Here is a 22,926-nt window from a genome sequence, read left to right on the forward strand (position 1 = left end):
CCGAGTGCTGGGCAGGCGCTGGAGCTTCAGGGCTGCTCACAGGAAACGCGCACTGGGCACCTACCCACCAAAGAGTCCAGGTGAACTTCCCAATGAGGGGAACCCCGGCGATGGTGGAGCCGTGCTGAACTGAGCAGTGGCCCAGGGGAGCAGCACGGGCGAGGTCAGGAAGCCTCGGGGCTCCGCACCCGGCAGACTTCACAGTGAGGAAACAGAGGTGAAGCGACTTGTCCCAAGTAAATTAGCGACAGAGCAGGCCTGAGACTCATTCATCTAGTCGTGCATTTATTCACAAACTCTGCTGAGCACCCCCAGGGGCCCAGCACAGTTCCCTGCCCTGGATCCGGGTGTCCTGACTCAGACACGGTGCTCTTCTAGTCCCCAGGCCCCCCGCCTTGGTCTAGATTGAAGGCATGTCTGGATCGGACTCAGGCGAGGTTGGGCCCACAGATTCCCAAGATATACAACCAAGCTGAAGGAAGAAGATGAATCAAGGAAGGGGCAGTAGAACTGGCTGCACTGATTAAGTTATCAGATGCAAGCACACCTTGGCACTTGAAAACTTAGCACTCTGTGTTCGTGTGCACCTTTACCCAAGACTGTTACTTGGAATACAGACTTTAAAAATGGAAATGGGTTTCTGCACCTGCTTTGAGTACATTGAGCTTAGAGAGAAGCTGGGAAAGGGAGCGAGGGTGGAGAGTGGGGAGGGCTCAGGTGTGGGAGCAGGGCAGTGCTGGCAGGAAACAGGCATTTTCCAAATGCCAGGCCACTGCGGGAGAAGAAATAGGAGCTAGAATAGGATGAAAAGTGGTTCTCTAGTTCTGTCTGATAGACGCCAGGCCGTGTCTGACTAGGCACTAAATGAAGTCCTGGGACTTCTGCTCAGACATGGCCCATTTCGGAAGGTTCTGCTGTTCCTGGGAAAGAACAGCCAAATGAGGAAATACCCCAGCTTCCCTACCACTGGCCTGGGAGTCGCACCTGTGCTAGTGGCAGCCATAGCTGATGCTTAATAGCGCTTTTCTACGCTGCAGTGTTTATCTGTAATAATCGTGAGATCGTTAAGGAGGGTGGTGGCACTCCCGCCTCACAGAGTCGGGAGCTGAGGTTCTGGGAACTTTAGGGGCTTGCCTGGCCCACAGAGCTCATCTGCAGGAGAGCCGGGTCCGAGATAGTCTGGGTCTTCTGAATCCGAGTCTGCCGTTTCCCTACCGTGCTCTCCTGCTTTGGGTGGGGAAGGCCTCCAGGTTTAAGTTGTCTGGGGACAGACGCACACCAGGTCCGTCGGGCCCGAGCCCTGGAGCCGGGTGCGACGGAAGGGCGTTAGATGAGGCTGTTCCAGCGTCAGCTCCCTTTTTTGGTGCAGGGGTTTCACCCAGGAGGCTCAGGAGGCATGGAGGTCTTTCTGGCCTCTGCTGACCTGGCCTTCCCAGGCTCACATCGGCTGCATCACAGAGAATGTTCACCAGCCATGACAGTACAGTATTCAACATGGGGACATTTTAAAAAGTTGGTGTCAAAACTTCTCAAGGGGGTCTTGGCACCTTTAATCCTGCTGAGTTTCAGTGAGCCTGGGGCGTTCTCTAGCTGCCGGGGTCGCCCCAGTGCCCTCAGGGTTACAAGAGAAACGTGGGGAGGAGGGGGTGGGCCTGGTCTGATCCGGATTTCCCATGGGCTGCTGCCGGCCTGAAAGTGTGGGCCTGCAAGTGACTGTGTCCTCTGTCCCTTCTAGGGCTGCCAACTTCAGGAACTTCACCTTCATCCAGCTGAACGGGGAGTTTTCTCGGGGAAAGGGGCTCGATGTTGGAGCCCGCTTCTGGAAGGGAAGCAACGTCCTTCTCTTCTTCTGTGATGTAGACATCTACTTCACCTCCGAATTCCTCAACACCTGCAGGCTGAACACCCAGCCGGGTAGGGGCGTGTGTGGTTGGCTCGTGTCACTGTCCCTCTGCTGTCTGGCTTCTCACGTTCAGACACTGTTCTCTTCACAGTTGACTCTGACATCCTGCTTCTAAGTCTCCCGTATTTTACCCCCAATGACAAAGAAAAGGAAACCATCTGGTATGATTTCTGCTTTGATGTCACAGTGTGGGCCTGTCAGCCAGCATAATTCTGGGACTCTTTGCCTCGAGTTTGTGTTTATAGAACGTTTTCCATTTTCAGCTGGGAGGTTAGTGTTAGTGAACATGCACAGGAGAGAGCGTGGACCTGGAGAAGCTGCCCGAAGCCGACGGGAAGGGAGTAGCTGGGGGCGGTCCCGGGGGGACAGCTCTGAGCAGAGAGAACCCGCAATGTGAAAATTACTTTTGTAGGCAAAGCTGGTATTCAGCTGGTAACTGCTGGAACAGACATGGGAGTTGTTAAAATATCAAAACTCTTCTGTGTAAATTGGTAAAGAGCCCCTGCTCTGGGCTCCCCAACTGCTCCTAATGCCCGAGCTCACTCCGGCCCATCTGGCGACCCTTCAGACTGCCCCAGGAGCCAGCACAAAAGGGTTAAGGTACCGCAGGGCGGGGACACCAGGCATCTCTCTCACACCCACTCCCACTAGTGCAAGGGCCACCCACCGTCAATATTTTGAGTAATCCCAGGAGATCAGAGGCATCTGAGGATCAGTCTATCTCATCTACCTTATGCAGAATGTCTCAGATCTGTTTTGGCATTTAGTGATGGGAAGAGGAAGAGTGGTACAAATATCTGGTTTATTTCAGGGGGTTGACTATAAATGAACAGCCACACAGTTCTATCTGTCACTTAAGCAAGTGTTTGTTTTCTGGTTTGCAGGGAAGAAGGTGTTTTACCCAGTCCTTTTCAGCCAGTACAATCCGGGTATAATATACGGCCACCACGACGCAGTCCCTCCCTTGGAACAGCAGCTGGTGAGTAATCACCCCGCAGGAGCCTTTCTGTGGCTGTTTCATGTCTTTCATTACCAGGGGCACCTGACCGTGAGTAAAGGTGAGTGGAAATCTGTGGACTGATTCCCATGGTAATTTTTAAGTTTGGCAGACGTTCTGGCCTTTGCTTCCAGCGCCTTGTTGATTAAAAGTTCTTGCAATATTTAAAGGTGGAAAATAAACAGGAACAGTGCCTTAGAGAAAGGTAATTTCACACCATCATAGTTTCCTTCTGTGGGTTTTCGAAACTAGTATTACTGCATTGTGGGAACAGCACATTTTTTCTTTATTATTACAAAATCCTATAAGATAAGAAAGGTGAGATTTATGCTCCCATTGGATAGATGGAAACCGAGGTGGCAGTGGGCGGCTCACCCCAGGGCATGCAGCGAGTGGGTCCGTGGGCAGCAGGGGCCACTCCCAGTGTCCCTCTGTCACGCCGCCATCCCTGGCATCGTGGAGTCATGGGGTGGGTGTTAGCCTCGGACGTGTCACCGGCGAGGTGGCTTTCAAAGCAGTATCACAGGGACTTCTCTGCTCAGATCATGGCTGCGGAAGTGATGGGTAGTGGACCACACAGCCACCAAGGATCTCTGTGAGCTGGGAGGGCCCTGTCAGTAGTGGTGGCCCCTAGTCCATCCAGCAGAGAAGTAGTGTGGGCAGCGGGAGGATGAGGTGCAGCTGGAAGGGAGTCTCTGCACCACACATGAGCACGCACCTGAGACCAAGTTTCCCATTGCTGTTGTCACCCCAAGTTGGGCTGTGATCTTTCCCTGCACAGAGATCTCTTGGGTCTGTCCTGCACTGTGTTGTAGCTCCAAGGGGCATCTGACCACGGGGCTGTCTGTTCTCACTGCTGTGGGTAGCTCTGTCTCCTGGTTAGCAGAGCTGTGTTTCTCCCCATCAAGGAACTCTCAGGGTGGAGAAGGGAAATCTCTGTGTAAACAGGAAGATGTGAAAGGACAAGTCTCTCCTGCCTCTGTGCACTGGCAGAGTAACATGATTTACCCTGAAAACATGGTCTATGAAACTCTTTTGAAAGACGGATTCTGTATGGAAGCTTCCCAAAGTAGCAAAACGTGTTCTCTTCAGCCCTATCTGTGCCGGCCTACAGGGACCCTCTGGCAGCTGATGTAGTGACCTTTGCTGGAAAGTTTCAGCATGTCCCCTCAGGTCGGACAAGGCTCACTCCTCACCCATGTCCTCGCCTGGTGTCACTCTGGGCCAAACCGTACGGCACAGTAATGACACGGTTCTCTCCTCCCCCAGTGAAATCCTAATCCCACAGGTCTGCTGAATAAACTATTCATGCATTGTATGTATATATCTAATTTATACATAAACACAGTAAGAGATTTTCCCTTCCAAAGAACCAATGTTTATCTATTTTGGGGCAATATTGCCCCTGTTGAGACAGGAAAACATCTCATTCCCTTTCTGTAAGAGTTCTAAGCTTCAGGGGGAATGGGATACAGGATTTATTTTCTTTCAACCGATCACAAGAAAAGTTCCTTTGATTTTAAATTGAGTACTGATTCCCATTTGATACTCAATGTGATTAATGGTTTGGCGTTAAACTCATAAAGATCTTATTTGCTTGCAAAGAATTCTTTCCACACCTTAAAAGTTTTGTACTTTTATTACCATTCCTGCAGGGAAGCAGGTACAAAGGGAAGCTAGAGGGAGGGCACAGCTAAGCCAGTTCCTCAGATCCTCAGAATTCGTGGCCCAGCCAGAAACAGAGTTCAGATGCTGTGTCTGTGGCTAGAGTCTCAGACTATCCTGTACCCTTTGACATTCACTTCTACCTTAGACTTTTCCTAGAGCACCTACGTCTGCCATTTCAGGCTTTGGTGTTTAGGTTAGTCCAGAGAGGCACAGCCGTCGTCTCTGAGACGAAGGGCTCCCCCTCTGGAAAGGAGAGCTGTTGCTCAGATTCTCTCTTGAGCACTTGCTGCCTACAGAGACCTGACTGGGAGTTAGAGGGGGAGGCGGAACACCTGAGCAGTTTCATGTACTCAGAAGTGATCCGCGAGACTGTTTCACTCTCTCACTTCCTTCTCACGGACCTGCCCAAGATCACACCACCAGCTGGCAGCAGAACTCAGGTCGGAGCGGGGTGTCCTCACCCTGGTACGGTAGGAACAGACTTGCTTAGGATCTAGATGAGAGCTTCAGCATAAAGGAAGCCATCTAAATCTGGTGCCTCTGTACCACCTGTTCACATGCCAGTGGGTACTGGCTCCCGTCCTCCACAGCCTGTGGTTACCCCCCTCCAAAGGTACTTGACCACTGACCTGCATTTCAGCTTAAATTTCTAGAAATTGCTGACTGGGCATACTATCCTTTCAGTCTGCTTTTCTTTATTCAAGAAGCAGGCGCTCCCAGGGTATGAAATGCAATCCTGCCAGATGCCACCCGGGTGGCCTTTTGCGAGCCAGCCCTGTGCCGCCCTCATGTGGTTCTCAGTGAGGTGGCGGCAGGACAGCTGTGCTTGGTGCACGGGTGAGGAACTGGAAGCTCTGACCCCTGCGTTACTTGCTCAGACTAAGTGGCAGAGTTGGACTCAGGTGCTACCCCACGTGATGGGGCCTGGGCTGGGGATGCCAAGTGGCAGGGGCACACTGCTTGGCTTCAGAGGGCTTCCAGGAGGGCATGGAATCTGGCTCAAGGGTACAGATTCCTAGAACAGAGGGAGCCTGGACGGATCCTTGTCCAGCATCACACCCTTCAGGAGATACTTCATTTTTTCAAATGCAGATGCTGATAAGAGACTTGTAGAAAAATGTGGATTAGTGTCCATCTTGGAGGAGTTGGCATTCGAGGTCTATTCCTAAACCACTTCTTTGGAAGCTGTGGCTCCAGAATATTTTTTTTAAGCAATGGGTGTTGTCACAGGAGTTTTGGTGTTGGTCTAGGCCTGAGTGATCCTGGGCAAGTCACTGTACATCCACGTCACAAGGAATGCATGCTCCCTGCTGCCCCTGAGTCCTGTGTGGTGTGACTGCTGCACCCTCAGGACCCAGACAGTGTGGGGCGCGGGGCACCCTGCCCAGCCGCAGAAGCCCCTGAAGCTCAGGGTGCCTGCTGCTCGCGGGCAGTACTGGCTGCATAATCGGCATGGAACAGCACACAGTGAAAACGCAGGGCCTTTGGTCAAAAACTATGAGGAATTTCAGGATGGCAGCTGCAGAGCACGAAGCCTTCTGCGGGTGGGGCCTGGGGCCTGCTTGGGCTGCCTGCCACTGGCCTTTCTGCCGAGTGTGAGACTGTTCACACAAAGCCTCGGCTCTGGGGAGACGCCCTCTGATGTAGAGGAAATACTCTGCGTGAGTATGTTAGTCCCTTTATTGAAGGGCCCAGATTGTTGCACAGGCAGCCATCCAAGTCAGCACCACCACCCGGACAGGCGCAGCTGCAGGGTGGCCTCCTTCCCACATTTCTGGGGAGAGACTCCTATTTGTGTTTTGGGCCTAATAGAAAAATACTCCCCCTGCCGAGTGACTCACCCACAGAGCTGTGGGTCTCCAGCTTCCTGTGGAGAGCAGGCATGACAACGGTCCTTTCTGGTGAGTTCTCTCCAGTCTCTGCGGAGACCACGTGGGAGAGACAGGGAGCTGCGGAGAGCTGAGAGGTGCTGGCCCTTGGAAGACAGTCTTTAAGATGAGGCTGTCACTGGAAGCAGATTGGTGCGGCTCAGAAAAGGAGGGGATGTTTTTCTTTTGGGTGTAATCTTTGTCTTCGGGTCCCCTCCTCTGCTATAGCGGACATCGCTGGTGTGTGTGTACTTGAATGTTTGCGCACAGCCGTGGGGCTCCTTATGTCTGGGGCAAAGCCCTCTGCTTAGACCCCAGGAAGGTGGGAATACTTGTGTCTGCTGGTCCAGAGCCACACGATTCTGAGTTTTCCCATTGGAATTTCTCGGCCTTTGCTGAACTAGTCAACAAGAACTCCCGACTGAGCCACATCTGTCTCCACGGGTGTGGAGCCACCTCCACCCTGGGACTGCTGCTCACCCACCCATTGGAGAAGTGTTTATTGAGCACCTGCTGTGTGCAGGACAGTGGCCTGGGTGCTGCAGACACAACTGTGAGCACGACCACAGCCCTGAGCTTATGTTTACCCATGGGGACGGTCAGCAAACAGACACAGGTGCATCATAGGCAAATTTCAGAGAGCCATGGTGTGCCAGAGGAAATAAGCCAGGTGACAATATAGAGAGTGACCTTGGTGGGGGTGACACTCACTGGGAGGGTTCGGACGACCACTCTGAGCCAGTGACACTGGGACGAGCCCAGTGGTGAGCAGGGAGAGGGTGGCCAGGCAGTGAGCCTGTGCAGCCTGTGACCCTGGTGCATTTGAGGGCAGAATGGAAGGGCCTGGAAAGGGACACAAGATGGGTGAGGCAGGCTGGTGGCATCCTCGTGGATTTTATTCTAAGTGCATCAGGGAGGATGCAGTTAGAACCACTGTGGGGCCTTCACAGGAGCAGGCTGTGGTCTGAGCCCTGAGCACCTGAGCATGCTCCCTCAGCTAGGCCGCTCACCCCGGGCGCCACTCCAGGTGGGGTGTGTGCATCTCGCCGACGCTGTGCGCTGTGGGCCGACCAGATGGTGGGCAGTCCTCACCAAGGCCTGAATTTCAATGAGCTCCTCACACAGCGGCCTTTTGTGGCCGGCCAACTTTAAAGCCAATGTCGCCTAAGCATTTATATAGCACATTCCCCAGCTCGTCAGTCAGGCCGTCTCTGTCACGCCGTCCCCAGCTGAGGGTCACTCTTCACCTTGTTCAGCCTTGCCAGGCTCAGCGTCTGCTCAGCCTGGGGCCTGGGGTGTCTCCCTCCTGTAATCCCTCTTGTCTTTCTGTCTGAGTTCCTGGCCCATTGTTTTTCCTCTGTGGGGCTTTCTCTTTGAGAGTCCGTAAAGACCTCAGCCAAATATCTGAAGCTTGGGTCCTGGCACTTCTCTTTGACTCCATTTTTATCCGGAAGCTTAGAAGGACCCGTGTCCTGGCCGGTGGGAAGGGCATCAAGCTGTGCACCAGGCATGATGGGGAGGAAACCGAAACCATTTTTAAGAAATGACTCAGTGGAGATTTTTCCTGCCCTGCAAAATCTTTCCAGTTAATACCAATGACATTGTCTTGTCCCGTGGGAGACACTCTATAGCAGGCCTTTCTTCTGCAGAAGCACTGGAGAGCATCTGTCAGGGACACACGGGCCAAAGGAGCCCCTCCTGGCCCCGATTTTCCATGGGCAGCCCTGATGCAGGCTAACGGCAGTGCAGGAGGCATCCTGTGTAGGGTGTAGTGAGAACAAGACTGTGTCCTAAGTTACAGAGTAAAAGAATTTGTAAGTTCATCCACCCCTCCACAAGCCATCTGTCGAATGTATTTTACCTGTGGTGGAGATCAAAGCTGGAGAAGGTGGAAATAGCAGAGGGAGGGGAAGTGTTTGGGTGTTAGAGCGAGAAGAGCCTTTAGGGGTGCCTAGGCTCTACCTCCTCCTTCAGGGGGAAGGAAATAGAGGCTGGAAGAAGCAAAGGACCTGCCCAGGGCAAAGACGCTGGCCAGCGGTCAGGTTGGGACAAGACGCTGCTTTGCCCCACTACCCACTACAACCCCCCCACCCCGGCTCCGCCACACACAGTGGCTAATCCGTGGCGAGCAGAGCCAGGCACCTGGATGGATGGACGAAGCAGGGATCCTCATGGGTGGGGCCTGGTGGCTCCATTTCCCTGGGGGGCGGAGGGGGGCTTCCTGTCATCTTTGCCCCATGTTAACTACAAGAATGAATCATGACAAAGAACTAGTAAGGTCTCAGAACCATCCCAGCATTATCTCAGCCAAAAATACATAAACAGATGTGTTTAAAAAGTCTTGCTGCTTCAGCAAACACAATGGAGACTTACCTGCAGAGGAAGAGCCCGGGCGGAGCCAGCCTCGCTGTCTAAAGACAGTCGCGGCCTGGATGGCCTCTCGGCGGCCCTGCAACCTGGCACCACTGCACGTGCTGGGGAGCCGTTTGGCTGTGGAACAGTCTGGAGCTGAATGGGTGCAGCCTGTCCTCGGAGCCTGGACTCCACGCACCCTGCTCCCCGGCAGGCAAGTTAGCCGAGGGTTCCCCGGGAGTCCTGCGTGTGCACTATGCCAGGGCGGCCGAATTCCGAGTTGTTCTCTGCCCCTCTTCTCAACTTCCAGAGCCCTCTGCTGGCTCCCTGCCTGGCCCAGGGTGAGGGGCCGTGGCCTCCGGTTCTCCTGGCCTTGGTGTGGGGAGAGACATGTAGGTGGCTTTTCCATGGCCCTGCTCAAAATCTTGCTCTTCTGGTTTGTTTTTAAGCGTGAGAGTGAGTGTGAGAGTATGTATGTGTGTGTGTGTGTGTTTCATGCCTACATCCTAGAAAAGTTCCAGCCAGAGATTCCAAAGTCCCAGGCTTCATCTTGGGGCCGGCGAGTGTGCAGTGTGGCTGGCCGTCCGGGAGGCCTCAGGTCCGCCTGCCCGCCCCAGGGCTGCGGGTGTGGGTGGCCCGGACCCCCACTGGTCGGCGAACAGCTCATGCACAGCAGTAGATGCTCTGTTGTTCTACATCCGCTCTGTCCTTCCCCCTCCAATGATGGCACTTTCCCTGCAGGTCATAAAGAAGGAAACTGGATTCTGGAGAGACTTTGGGTTTGGGATGACATGTCAGTATCGGTCTGACTTCATCAACATAGGTAAGGCTCCTGGGCTGGCGGCAGGTCCGCCTCCATTCTGCCACCCTGAGAAGGCGCCCCTCCTGTGGTCATGGAGGCAGGACCGAGAGGGGCCCTGGGAGTGTGGGGCTCCTTCACCTGTCATCGCTGTCTCCCCGAATGAGGCACACTCAGGAGAAGGTAAGTTTGCTGCACCAAGGCAGCTGAGGCAAGTCCCCCGGGGCCTCCGTCCTGCCACCTCTCCTGTAGAACATACTGGCTTCCACAGTTGGGAGTCCGTTAAAAAATAAGGGCAAGGTGGGGAATTTTGGAAAATGACATATCAAAAAAGATCCAAATTTCTCTCTGCTGAACCTTGAATATTTTGGGCGTCACTTCAAGCTCTGGCTGAGTGTATAGTTACTATCAGCACACATGCATGCACACATGCACACACACACGCACACACACACACACATGCATGCACACACACGGGCTCCGAGGGACATAGGATGAGCATAGAATGTCCCCATGGATGTGCCGCCCAACCTGCCTGGAGTGAGCCCCACCCGTGTGCCTCAGGAGGACACAGAGTTGTGGCTTATACATGACCAAGGTGTGGATGAGCCGTTCGGAAACCTTATCTTGGGCTCAGGGTGGACCCCAAGTCGGGATGATGTTGGGGAGGCCCTGCACTCCCCCTGCATGGAGGTGCCCCTCCCAGGTCCCCCGGGCTCCCGGAGCCCGCTCCTCTTGCCCCCTTACCATCTGCTCCCCTGGGGCCTGGGGCCTAAAGCTTCTCTTAAGGTCAGTGAGTGGATCTGAGCGGCCCCAGGTTTTTGTTCAGAAGTGAGGTCGACTACAGGGACTGCAGAACCCTTACAGAAATTACTGGGTTCAAAAGGAACAAATAAAAACCTTGAAGTCAAGTCCTCTAAGAAGCAGCAGAGCACCCAGGGCTTTGGTCTCTGCCTAGGGGCTGTTCTTAGACACCCAGCAGCAAACCCCAGGTGTTTTTTAATTTTTCCAAGAAATATTCCTTACTGATTACGTACAAATCAAATTTCCTGAAGTGGCATATTTTTAAAAGTTTCTGAAAGAGATTTCCATTTTGAGAAACTCTGTCTTTCTACATACAAGATAAGATTATTTGAGCATGATGTATGCTCATCAAATTTGGGTTTATATCATATTGGATTTTCCTAAAGGAGGGGCATGGCTGTAACTGAAAATGTGAGCATGGCAGGCTGGGAAGGGCGTGCCTCAGCAAACCCTTGCATGACCTCTGACCTTTTGGCCACATCTGAACCCTGCTCATTCTTTGCAGCGTGGCATCAATTGGCAAGCGTCTTCCTTGTGCACCTTCTATTTGATAACTTGTAATGCTGCCCGTGATGATATATCAGTTACAGATGAGCAAGACGTGCCCCTTACATTATGGTCTTGTTTGGTTCTGACACCTGCTTCATTTCAGGGTAAACAGACCCAGGAGAGGTAAAGTAGCAGCTTGTATGAGAACCAAGACGTAAATTCCAGGCCCCTGACTCACACTCACCCACCTTCCTTTGCCTCCCCCCCACCGAGGGGCTGCAGGGCTGGGCGTGGTTCTCCCTGAGCGCAGCCCCTCCGTGGTTCCGGCAACAGCTGTGGTCAGAGCCTCACAGCTTGGGGGCTGAAGGGGACAGAGGGCTACACGGTGACTGAGAGCCGCGGCTGAGAGCCACCTCACTGTTTCTTGTGGAATGAACCTCCTAAGCACACAAGGCACACGATCAAAAGAAGCCCCTTTGGTTGCATTTGGGTGGCAGTGGGCTTTAGCGAAAGGACAGTCAGGGGGCCTCTCTATTCACACGGGTGAGGCTTTGTGGAGCACCCCTCACTCTGTGGGGCAGTCTACCAGGAAGCGAGGCAAAGATCCGAGGGGGACTTCAGGGCTGCCTGTGTAGGCCATCCCTTTACCACGACTCGCTCACTAGCCGGGGCCGCGCACGCAGCCTCTCGGGAGCACGTCAGTCTGAGGAAGGATGAGCGCTTTTGTGGGCTCTGAGTTTTTCATTCTGGGTTCCTGGGCTCTCGTGCTGCCAGAATAACAGGTGGGGGCCACACTCACACAGATGCACAAGAGTTTGCATTCAGAGGTTGCACGTCAGAAAGTTGGGCCACTTTGGCTCTTTGTCCAAGGTTGGGGCTCTCTGTTAGTGCTGCCCCGGCTCCGGAAAGCAGGCAGCCACCAGGAATGCTGGGCACAGCCTTGTCCCTCGGGTGGGTGCTGGCTGCCAGGGGGCCTCCCTGTGCGGGGGCTCTGAGTTCTTGACCTGGAGGGACATATGGTCACATGCAGGGCGGTGAAACCCTCTCCGCAGATGTCCCTTCTCTGGAGCTTGTGCAGGCCAGGAAAGCAGAGGAGGCCCAGTGGCGCCTGCCAGCCCAACCCTGCGTGTGCTCTCTCCCTGCCAGCCCCACCCCGCGTGTGCTTTCTCCCCTCCAGCCTGACCCCGCATGTGCTCTCTCTCCCGCAGGTGGGTTTGACTTGGACATCAAAGGTTGGGGCGGGGAGGATGTGCACCTTTATCGCAAGTACCTGCACAGCAACCTGGTGGTGGTGCGGACACCCGTGCGGGGCCTCTTCCACCTGTGGCATGAGAAGCACTGTGTGGACGAGCTGGCGCCCGAGCAGTACAAGATGTGCATGCAGTCCAAGGCCATGAACGAGGCATCCCACGGGCAGCTGGGCATGCTGGTCTTCAGGCCCGAGATAGAGGCTCACCTGCGCAAACAGAGACAGAAGACGAGTAGCAAGAAAACATGAACTCCCGGGGGTAGTACTGGGGAGACATTCTAGTTTTTTAGCTTTTGCAATTCCTGAAGGAGTGTCTGCAAACAGGGACAAGAGGCCTGTGGAGGGTGAAACAAGAATCTAACAGATCAGTCAAAGAGATGAGGGGAAGCCTCCAGTTTCTCTCTGTTTGGCTTTGTAACAGGAATAAAATCTCACCCTTTGCCTGCAGAGGAACCCTGATGCAGAGCCTGTGCCATGCCCGACAAAGGCAGAATGATTGTGAGATTAGAAGCCTAATGGTGTGGAGGTTTTGATTGTGTTTATAGAAAAGTGAGATCTGTTCTTTTCGATGCCCACTGAAATATTCATGAATTAAGACTGATTTTGTAGAAAGTTCATTAGAATGAGAGGCAAGCACATTGTTACCCACGTGAATGATTATTTGGTAGAGCCCTAGTGTCTAAGGGATTCGAAAATATCAGAAGGCAGGCGAGGAGACCATGTGAAATTCAAAGATAAATTCATCCCGAAACTTCTGAGTGTATTAAGCAAACCAAATGGATTAAAAAAGACAAAAAACCTGTTCTGGCATTTTCCCCCAAGATTAACCAAAAATAATCTGCTCAACTTCTTGGTTATAGTTTTGACCATCTCCGTTTGTTAATTTCATTTAAAAATGCACTTTTTCTTTTTGCTTACGAGTTATATTCTGCTTATTTAATTACCAATCTGCAAGCCTTACTAAGAGAGCACAAGTTAGTATATATCTTTTTATTTTTTAGGAAGACAGTTTTAGATGTATTATAAGAACTTCCAGTTCAGAGCATCAGATTGATACCCATATCCAAGGACAAGTACCAAATACTGGGGAGGCACTGGGTAGGGCTCCCGATAGACCAGGACTTAGAAAGAATTCATCTGAAGAGTATTTCCCATAAGGAGCAGCTGAACACTGGAGAAAATAAAGATATATTTTTTACCTTAAGAGGAAAGGAAACTTGTTCAGTCTGGTGATACCTTGATTTATTCACAACTCAGAAAAACACATTTTCTCCTCAGGAGAAGTGGGACCACTTTCTTACCTGTCTCAATAAACCAAAGTGTACTGTGCGAACCAAATGGTCTCTTTCCAAAGGAGGTGCTCTTCCTGGCTTCTGGCTTTCATAGGAAGAAATGCAGAAGAAATGTATTCTGTCAAAGATCCTTTCACCTGCCAGAGTCAGGTGGGTAGATTTTGCTACATGGCCCTAATCTAGGGGGAAGTAACTTAATTATTTTTTAAATTAAGCAGTTCTATTCAGTCACCAAGATGCTTTTGAAAATTGCATTTTATTACAATTTCCAACTATTAAAAAAAATAAATACAGTTAACATTGAGTGGTTTCATTCATGTGAAAACTATTCATTAGCCAGCATGAGATGCACAAGCTAGTTACCTCTGATTCCTTGCCCTCTATGTGTCCACAGTCTACACATTGTTTAAAAGCTTCAAGAACATTCAAGCCATTGGTGTATAAAACAAACATACATTGTATTGATTTGTACTGGTAGTTCATAAAATTCAATTAAAACACAGGATATGACTGGAAGGTGGCACTGGACAACTAATAAAACATGATTTGTGGGTATGATTTCTTTTTGGAGCAAGAAGGTCATGGCTTTAGTTTTTGGAAAACAGCTTCCTGTGCACAGCCCTGGGTTTCCCAGCCTAGGCACTCCCGACAGTCACAGGGGCCGTCCTGTGTGTCCCCTGTGCTGGAGGGTGTTTGCCAGCATCCCTGGCCTCTGCCCATTGGTGCCAGGAGCGCCCCTCACCGAGGGTGACAGCCACAGTGTCTGTGGTCAGCGCCCAATGTCCCCTGGGACAAAACCACCCCTGGTTGGAGAACCACTGGTCTAGAGAAAAGAGAGAACTGTAAGGAAAAACAGAGCTGTTAATACATTTTATTTGTCCTTTTTAATGAGAAGAAATTGAGACATTATGTCCAAGGCCCCTTTTGACTTGTCGTGTGTCCGGTTTCCACATATGATGGTGACACTGATTCAGGCGCGCGTCTGCCGTCTCTCCTGTGGCCCCGGGGACTCTGTGGGGTGCACCGCACACTCCTGTCCTGCCGTGTTCCCCTGGTGCTGGGAGGATGTGCTGCTCATCACACTGGCCGTGGGGCACAGGTGCCTTGGCCGGGGACTCGGCTGCACCTGGGTGTCCTGCCCTCTGCAGCTCTGCTTGTTTAAACTGTGTATCACACAGGCCGAGACAGTGGCTATGAATGGGTTTTTTAAGTTGCTGAAGGTAGGGGAAAAGAAGAGGAAACAGCACAGTATTAAATGTCTTCTCTCTTTTTAAAGCATAGTCAGCTGAAACAGTTTTATCGAAAGATAGGAGCCCTCTGTCTTAGCTTGTCTACGAGGGCACATGAGTCTGGGCAGCTGTACCAAAAATGCCACGGACTGGGTGGCTTAAACCGCAAGCGGTTTCTCAAGGTTGTGGGGGCTGGGAATCCAAGGTCAAGGGGCTGCCGATCCTGTGTCTGATCAGGACCCTTCTCTGTGCAGCCCCGTGTGGCCGAGAGCCAACATGGGGCCAGCTGTCCTCCTGCTCTTAAAGGGACCCGCATCCCATCTCAGGCGCCACCCTCACCACCTGCTTGCTTTCCAGAGGCCCACCTCCAAACCCCATCACAGTGGGGCTTCAGCAGGGCCTCACAGGACCTGCCCCCTCCCCACCAAGACGCGGACAACGGCCGGGCCAGCGGAGGCCCCACGGGAACCGTCAGAGGAGCTCGAAATCCAACTGTAGCCACAGAGGAAGGGCCACTAGGCCTGTCCTTGGAGGTGGGCACACGCTTCCACGGGAGACATGCACCACAGGAGCCAGAGGCTCAGGCTTGCCTCACTGTCCCCCTCGTCGCCTCCCTCCGTGTCACTGAGTATAAGCCACCTGGTCACTGGCCGAGTCCCTGCACAGGAGCGGGGGTCTCTACTGCACTAGGCCGGGGCCCTCCGAGCAGCAGTGTGGGTGTGGGAGCCACTCGTCCACACCTCTTCCCACACTTGGAGTCAGGCACAGTGGGAGCCATTACACTGGGAAGCGGGCGCCTGGCAGAGGCCACCCGCCAGGCCTCCCTGGCCCAGAAGGCTGCTCTCCAGCACACCCCTGCTGCCAGTCCCCCATGCCTGGCCTCGCACCCTTTCCCACCAATCATCTTGCTTTCTAGCCCCTCTTCTGCACTCACTCATGTGCCCAACCTGCCTCCACACACCAGCGAAGAGACAGGCGGCGGGATTTTTATCAGGTTAACGATGTCACACCTATTTTTAAGGTTTTGCCTGAACCAAGTTAAGAAATAGTACACTGAATACCAACGCTGAAAAGAAGAGCTAACCGGAATCTGATTTCAGTGCACTTTGTTTCAGAGAAAATCTTCCCATTTTATCTAATTTTCTCTCACCTGGGCTCAGTTCAGCGCGGCAGTTATATTTTAAATTGTTTCGCACATACTTTTATCTCCTAACAAAACATGTTGAATACCTTACCACATCAGTATATGTTGGTCTACCTTATTTTTAAAAAACATTTTTATATTGAGGTAAACACAGTAGTTCACATGGTATTAATGGCTTCCCCAGCCAGCCTGCCAGGGTTGAAATTCCAGTTCTTTAATGTGCAGTTGCTCAGCACCCCGTCCCCATTTCCTCGTCGGAGTGATGCACGTGAGTCACCCTGTCAGGTGACTGCTGTGGAGATGAAATGTTGTAAGTGTGAGTCCTGAGGATGTGGACGTGCATGGCAGGTGGCTGGGTCCCACTGTTAATCCCAGATCTGCAGTCTCAGGGTCTCCCTGCATCCGGGCACACCCAGCTCCTCTTGGGTGTGAGCAGAGGCTGTGCCTGGTCACACATGAGAGAGGAACCTGTCATGTGCGCTGTTGTCCTTTATTTCTGTCATTCTGAACACAGTTTCAATAAAGCTGGAGAAAGGTTGCCAGGAGTGAAACATATAATGGGTAATTTCTCCCTCAAATGGCATGCTCAGTAATTTGGAGTTGATGGTCCCTTTGGCAGTAGAGAAGCATTAGAGTTCTTTGAAGTAAAGGCAGAGCCAGGCACGTAATGTGCACAGGGCCAGCCTGCTAAGACAACATTGTTAACTTCTATTTTCCAGGTTCAGAAAAGCTGAGGCTTGGGAGTGGTCGGGACCTGGCCCTGAGACCCAGCCAGCTGGCGGCGGGCTCCAAGCCCCACATCCTGGTCCAGAGGCCTGGTGGTTGGGGGGCTGGCGGGGCTGGCAGGTTTGGGGCGGCTTTGGCCTGGGGCGAGTCTGGAGCCTGTCCTCTTGTGCGCAGTTTCTGGCTGTTTCCTGCTCCCCTGCCACACCTGAGTGCCAACCCTGATGGTGCCCTCCACAGGCCCCCAAGCCCTGAGACTTAAAGACCGCCTAGAGGAGGAGGGGGGAGCAATGGGGAATACTTGCTTTTTGCAAAAGCTTTGACATTGTTCCTGAGAAGTGCTGATCAGAGAGAAAGCCCTTTGTGTCCCTCAGAAGGGTGGGCGTATTTCCCTCCCAAACCCATCCAGTAACTGGCAGCTCTGTGTGATCCTCGCTCTGATCAGCTTCCTACCTGAATTCAAAGCTGCTTCTCCTGGCAGGACTCTGTGTTTTGCTGTTGTTGACAGAAACTGAGGGGCCTGTGTGGGTGGGTGGGGGTTGTCTTTCCCTTGGTCAGCAGAGGGGCCTCTCTAAAGGCCTCTGCACTGCAGATCCTGGAGTCCGCCCTGCGGACAGAGCTGCCTGCAGCCGCTGGCTATGCCGGCCTTGGTCTCCCTTCTGAGGGGCGTGCGGGGGGCAGCCTCGGGGGAAAAGCCCGTGCCGCCTCAGGGCTGCGTCCAGCTCGCACCACCCAGAGCTCAGGGAGGCCACTGCCCCAGCACCCAGCACCCTCAGCCTGGCAGCTGGCTGTGCAGACGGCCTGCCTGCTGCAGGTGGTTCCCCGGAGGGTCGCCCGGTGAACTGGACTCCTGGGCATCCCGAGAGTCAGATGCTCAGCCGGAAAGGAGGTGAGTACTGCTGGCAATTCCATCCGCCTCCGCAGGTCTCCCCAGCTTGCAGCCCACAACCAGCCCACGCCCAAAACACCCCCCTCTCCAGTGTTTAAAGAACTACAATAAATACTACCTGGCCTGCTAGGATGGTGAACTCCATTTGAAAAGTTTAAGAAAAATAAAAATGTAAAAATAAATGCATAGAAATTTAAAACACAAAACCCCTCAAGTTAAATTTTTTAAAAGCCGGAGGAAAAACATACCTACTTATTAGCTTGTTCGTCTTTCTAGTCCTGAGTCTCCAACAGAGCCATGCGAACATGACGGCCGAGCAAGTGGGGCCAGCAGATGGGGGGTGCCTGGTGGGGAAGCCTGATTGGAGCCCTGCCACACCTCCAAGAGCAGCTGCAAAGGTAAGGGGCTCGCCTCGGTCTGCCTGCTGAGGGGCAGCGCGGTGAGGGGTCCCCAACGCTGGCTCCGTCGCGGGGAGACTTCATGAGGGAACATCTACACTGGGGAGGGGGCGGGGCTTGGCCTCCCAGAGTCAGGCTTAGTGTTGTTGGTGCTGCCTGACCTTTTCAGGAGACGGGCAGAGACAAGGACCTGGGTTTGTAGTAAGTCTGGTCAAAAGGGAGGCAAGTACTTGGGCTTCTGTGATCAGGAATCCCAGGGCAGCCAAACCAGTTTGTTAATGACTAGTTTGGAGGTAAAGACTGGCCACTGTTAAGTTGGGGGCTGTCAAAGCCAGACATCAGAGAACGTGTTCTCTGTGCCATTCAAATCCAAGCTAAGCAAGCCATTCCTCTGCGAGACAACTGGCTAGTGTATTGTGTGATCCATCCTTTCATCCCTTACTCTTTTAAAGTTTCCCCCTTGAAATTCATCCTAGAGACTCTAGAAAATAGGCCATTAGGATACAGAGCCCACTGGTTATGTAAACTGAGTTGATCAAGAATCTGTGGAGTGCAAATAATGTGTTTTTACTACACAATAATGAGGACACTTTTATTATTTAAGCGTCGTGACAGTTCTCAATCTGGGGCGGCAGTAGGAAGTCTAAAGATCCTTGCATAGGAAGGATTCCTTGATAAGGAAGCACAGCATGTAAACTGGAAATAGAAGTACTGAAATCCACATTGGAGGCAGTAGGAGCAGAATTAACACTGCAGAAAATTTTATGTGATGTGGACAGGAAAGCGATGAGAAGCTCTCCGAAAACAACAGAAAAGGATGGAGAGATGAAAACGAGGATAAAATTATAAAAATGGAAGGCGAAGAAATCTAAGATTTATAGCTCTTCCTGAGTGGGGTGGGGGCGCACAAACAGAAGTATTATTTAAAGATGTAATTGTAGAAAACTTAGGTTCTAAAAAAACATCTTTGCAATGCAGATGGAAATGAATGCATTTGATAAAAATGAAAGCAGAGGGCCCTGCTGGAAAAACAGCCACGCACTCTATGCATCATTTCTTGTGTCTTCTGTGCACCAAATGGCAGGACTCCCAGGGCATATATGTTTGAAGCCTCCATGTTTGGGCTCTAGCATGTGAAGAAAGCTGTGTCTACAGGAAGCAGCAATTGTAAAAATTATAAAATTATAACATAATAAAAATTATAAAATTGTAAAAATTGTAAAAGAAAAAAATGAATTTTTTTTCTTAATCTAAAATTAGATTTTATGCCATATTAGCATATGCCATTGCTTTACACTTACAGGGATGGTTAATTCTATAGTGTCAGCCCAGATAGCAGTTTTTGGTTTTGTAAATGCCCTGAGATATTTTAAGTGACCTGTCCATGTCTCATTTTCAATTTTCCTTCTTTTTCTTTGATCTTTTTCTTAACTATCCCATGTTTTCCCTCTTCTTGGTATAAGGTTTGAGCCTACTAATAGTTGATATTGCTCAGCACTGCTGGTGACTCTGAGGGACGAAGTAACTTCCTTGGGCATCCCACTGTAGCTGGTGGGGCTGGAGACCAGAACCAGGGGCCTTCAGGTTGCCTGAGGGGACTGATGGGTCTGTGAGGGTCTGGCAGGAGGGAGGTGGCAGCCAGAATGTCTGGGATGACTGCCTGTAGGGCAAGACTGCAGACTTACTGAGGGAGTCGAGGGAGAGAAGCATCACTGTGAGCAGAGGGTGGCATTTGCACACAGGCCCAAAGAGGTAGGCAGGCCAGAGTACCTGAGATTAGAACTTGGGTGGTTACCTGAGGGCAGCATGCCAGAACAACGGACCTCAGGTGGGCAGGTCAGGGATCTGGGCTTGCTTAGAGGACCAGGGCTAGGGTTTGGACATCCTTGCCTTAGGCCATAACTAGTGTCAGGAGTGTGAGAGCAGAGCTAGGATGAGAATTCAGGCCTTTTCAACCCCATTTTGTTTTAACTCATTTCCGAATTATTTAAGCCATTCTCCATCCCAAGAATTTCAAGTATTACTGCTGGTCGTCATGTCATCAAACACTGGACAGTTTATTCCTCTGAATAGCAACAGCCAACAGGATAAAACAGCACAGAACTCCAGTCTGCTCCCCTTATAATACAAGTTAAATAGGTCAGGTTATTTCCTGTTTTCTAAATGTTCCTCCAGTAGGATGTCACTTAGTGTAGTTATATGTGGATGTGATTCTATTTCCTCCAAGGTTATTTTAGGCAGAGGGTGATGCTGGGACCTTATGTCTTCATTATGATTAGTGACAAGAGTGTACTTTTCTGTTTATTCCAGAACCTTGATTTCAGGGCTTGATGAAAATAATAAAGATCACCTAGTTCAAATACCTTCTTAAAATTAAAAATAGAACTATCATACGATAGCAATTTTACTTCTGGGTATTTATCTGAAGAAAACAAAACACTAATTCAAAAAGATATCTGCACCCCCCATTCATTGAAGCATTATTTACAATAGCCAAGATATGGAAGCAATGGAAATGTCTGTCAGTGGAAGTGTCTAACTAGTGTCAGGAGTGTGAGAGCAGAGCTAGGATGAGAATTCAGGCCTTTTCCACCTCATTTTGTTTTAACTCATTTCTGAATTATTTAAGCCATTAGATGAGTGGATAAAGAAGATGTGGGCAAAGAATGGATAAAGAAGATATATGCAATGGACACTACTCAACCATTGAATGAAATCTTGCCATTTGTGACAAGATAGAAGGACCTAAAGGGTATCACGCTAAACAAAATAAGCTGGACAGAGAAAGACAAATACCATAGGACTTCACATATATGTGGTACATAAAAACAAATCAACAAAACTCATGAATACAGAGAACAGACAGGTGGGCACCAAAGGGGAAGGGATTTCTGGGGTGGGTGGATCGGGTGAAGGGGATCAAGAGGTACAAATGTCCAGTTACGAAATAAATGAGTCATGCAGATGTATATATAGCATGGTGACTATAGTCAGTAACACTGTATTACGTATTTGAAAGTTGCTGAGAGTAAATCTTAATCTCATAAGAAAAATTTTTTTTGTAACTTTGTATGGTGACGGATGGTAACTAGACTCATTGTACTGATCATTCTTGCAGCATATACAAATACTGAATCATTATGTTGTACACCTGAAACTAATTGTGTTAAATGTCAATTATATATCAATACAAAAGATGCCTTTTTTAAAATTAGAAATGAAACCTGAGGTTCAGAGAGGTAAAGGAACCTGTCCGAATCGCAGAGCAGGGATGGGCAGAGATAGGGATGAAGTAGAAGTCTCCGACGCCCAGCGCTGTGCTCTCTGTAATGTCATGGCTGTTGGAATCACACTTAGGAACAAAAGCTAAGAGTCGTCTCTCAGACAGTGGAAACCACATGGAAATTTCAAGAGACTCCTAACAATGGTCTGTTTAAAAGCCCTTTCAGTGGAGCACAGGCACACCCCAGCCCCAACCGCCCTGCCCTCTTCTCTGGTTGTTTTACATTGTCAACTGGTATTTTCCCCAAGCAGCTGCGCAGCCCTCTGTGTCGTTCTTGTGCTGACGCCGGGCTGGGGCTGGACTCCCGCGGCTGTGCGCGCCTGCAGGGCCAGGCGGGCGCCGCCGCCACGCCTGCGCCTGCTGCATCGTGAGGCGCGCAGGCTGCACAGCAACAAACGGGGCGCGACCCGCGGCAGGCCCCGAAACGACACAAACTTCCGTCTTCGTCCCCCAGGCCGCCCTGACAGTCGGCCACGGGGCCCCGTGGCGTCGGACGAGACGCGCCCCTTTCTCACTTCTGGGCGCTGGAAGTCTGAAATCAGGGTGCCGGGAGGAGCCTCCGTCCCAGGCCCCGGGGAGCCGCGGCCTGCAGCCGCCCCGTCGAGCGCCTCTGTCTGAGCCCCCCTTTCCTCCCCCGGCCGCCGGCGCGGATTCCGGCCCGCCTCCCGCGGTGGGACCGCCTCTGACCCTGACGCGCCAGCAGAGACCCCGGGCCTGCAGCAGGGCACGGGCACGGGGCTGCACGTCAGCATCTCTTTTTGGGGACACAGCCCCCCTCAAGCAGCACCCGAACGGCGCGCGGGCCCGCGACTGTTCCACTGGTAAGTGGCGCCTCCGCCGGCGTGCACGTCCCCGTCCGGGGTCGCCCACAGAGGCTGAGGCGCACGGGGTGAGGGCCGGCCCGGTTCTCGGTGAGGAAGCGCCCGGGACGCACACTCACCCGCCAGCCACAGTGCGCAGCGGTGGTTTGTTTTCCCCCCAACGAGTTGAGCCTCTCTTGTTAAAATCCTACATTTTAAAACAACTCATTCAGTGTGCATTACCAGCTTGGGTTTCCCTGTGTGCCTTCCATCCTGGCTCCCACCCGCCCCCCAGGGGCACTGCGTCTGCCGAGTCACCCCAGCCTCTAGGAAAGGCTTCCTTGCCAGCCTCCCGAGGCCAGCATGGTACTTCGTGCAAACAGGACCCGAGACTTTTTGAGATGATGCAAAGACAGCGCGTGGAGGTCAGGAAGGAGCTCACACAGCTACGGTTCTTGAAGTACTCCATCCCTAACGGGCTTCAGTTTCTCTGTTGTTTTTATCTAACATACGTCATTAAGGGTACATCCTTCAGCTTAGATAGCTGCTGAAATTGGGGGTCTTCTCCCTTTTCTTTGGGAACGCATGATGCAGAGGTACTTTTAACACTGAAGCCCAACGTTGGCGCAGGGATTTCCAGGGGGCTCTGAGATGCTTGGGTTGATGGGTACTGGCTCGCTGCAGGGGGACTTTGGCCTCACGCATAGATGTCCGTTTCAGCAGTATTTGTCCGGAGGAAAGCCCAGCTGGAGGCCGCGGGACACGCTGGGGGCCGTCACCCAAACAGCTCCACGTAGTCGGGCGGCTGGTCCCGCTGACCGCAGGGGTACAGAAGGCGCTCCTGCCCCAGGGAAGTGAGGGGCTCCTCCTGGGAATCAGAAGACACAGATCAGGCGGGCTGGGGGGCAGGTTGTTAGGACAGTCGAAATAACGGTGGTGCCCTTCCTACATCTTTAGAGCATGTCGCTTCCTGCCTCCCCGGGACTCACACAAAGCTCGACTGGTTTTCCCTCCCGGGCTCAGGTTCTAAGCTAAGAGC

The 22,926-nt window shown here is 51.9% G+C and overlaps 2 protein-coding genes and 1 long non-coding RNA gene across 15 annotated transcripts in view; 2 read left to right on the forward strand and 1 right to left on the reverse strand.

Moving 5' to 3' along the window:
* Positions 1-13,725, forward strand: part of CSGALNACT1 (chondroitin sulfate N-acetylgalactosaminyltransferase 1) — a 350,833-nt gene extending 337,108 nt beyond the window's left edge. For all 10 annotated transcript variants that reach the window (XM_057505244.1, XM_057505246.1, XM_057505249.1 and 7 more), the window contains 4 exons: positions 1,736-1,914; positions 2,788-2,882; positions 9,530-9,611; positions 12,089-13,725. In XM_057505244.1, coding sequence (XP_057361227.1) covers positions 1,736-1,914; positions 2,788-2,882; positions 9,530-9,611; positions 12,089-12,378 — 646 coding nt within the window. In that variant the 3' untranslated portion in view covers positions 12,379-13,725. The remainder of the gene's footprint in view (positions 1-1,735; positions 1,915-2,787; positions 2,883-9,529; positions 9,612-12,088) is intronic.
* A 3,240-nt stretch (positions 13,726-16,965) lies between these two features.
* On the forward strand, positions 16,966-20,568 carry LOC118917956 (uncharacterized). Its single transcript, XR_008998729.1, has 3 exons — positions 16,966-17,406; positions 17,683-17,804; positions 20,434-20,568. It is a non-coding gene; the product is annotated as an uncharacterized LOC118917956 (long non-coding RNA).
* The window catches only part of SH2D4A (SH2 domain containing 4A), a 54,715-nt gene continuing 51,626 nt past the window's right edge, over positions 19,838-22,926 (reverse strand). For all 4 annotated transcript variants that reach the window (XM_036896296.2, XM_036896294.2, XM_036896295.2 and 1 more), the window contains one exon: positions 19,838-22,755. In XM_036896296.2, coding sequence (XP_036752191.2) covers positions 22,663-22,755 — 93 coding nt within the window. In that variant the 3' untranslated portion in view covers positions 19,838-22,662. The remainder of the gene's footprint in view (positions 22,756-22,926) is intronic.

This window comes from Manis pentadactyla, chromosome 7 (genome assembly GCF_030020395.1).
Source record: "Manis pentadactyla isolate mManPen7 chromosome 7, mManPen7.hap1, whole genome shotgun sequence".
Classification (NCBI taxonomy): Eukaryota; Metazoa; Chordata; class Mammalia; order Pholidota; family Manidae; genus Manis; species Manis pentadactyla.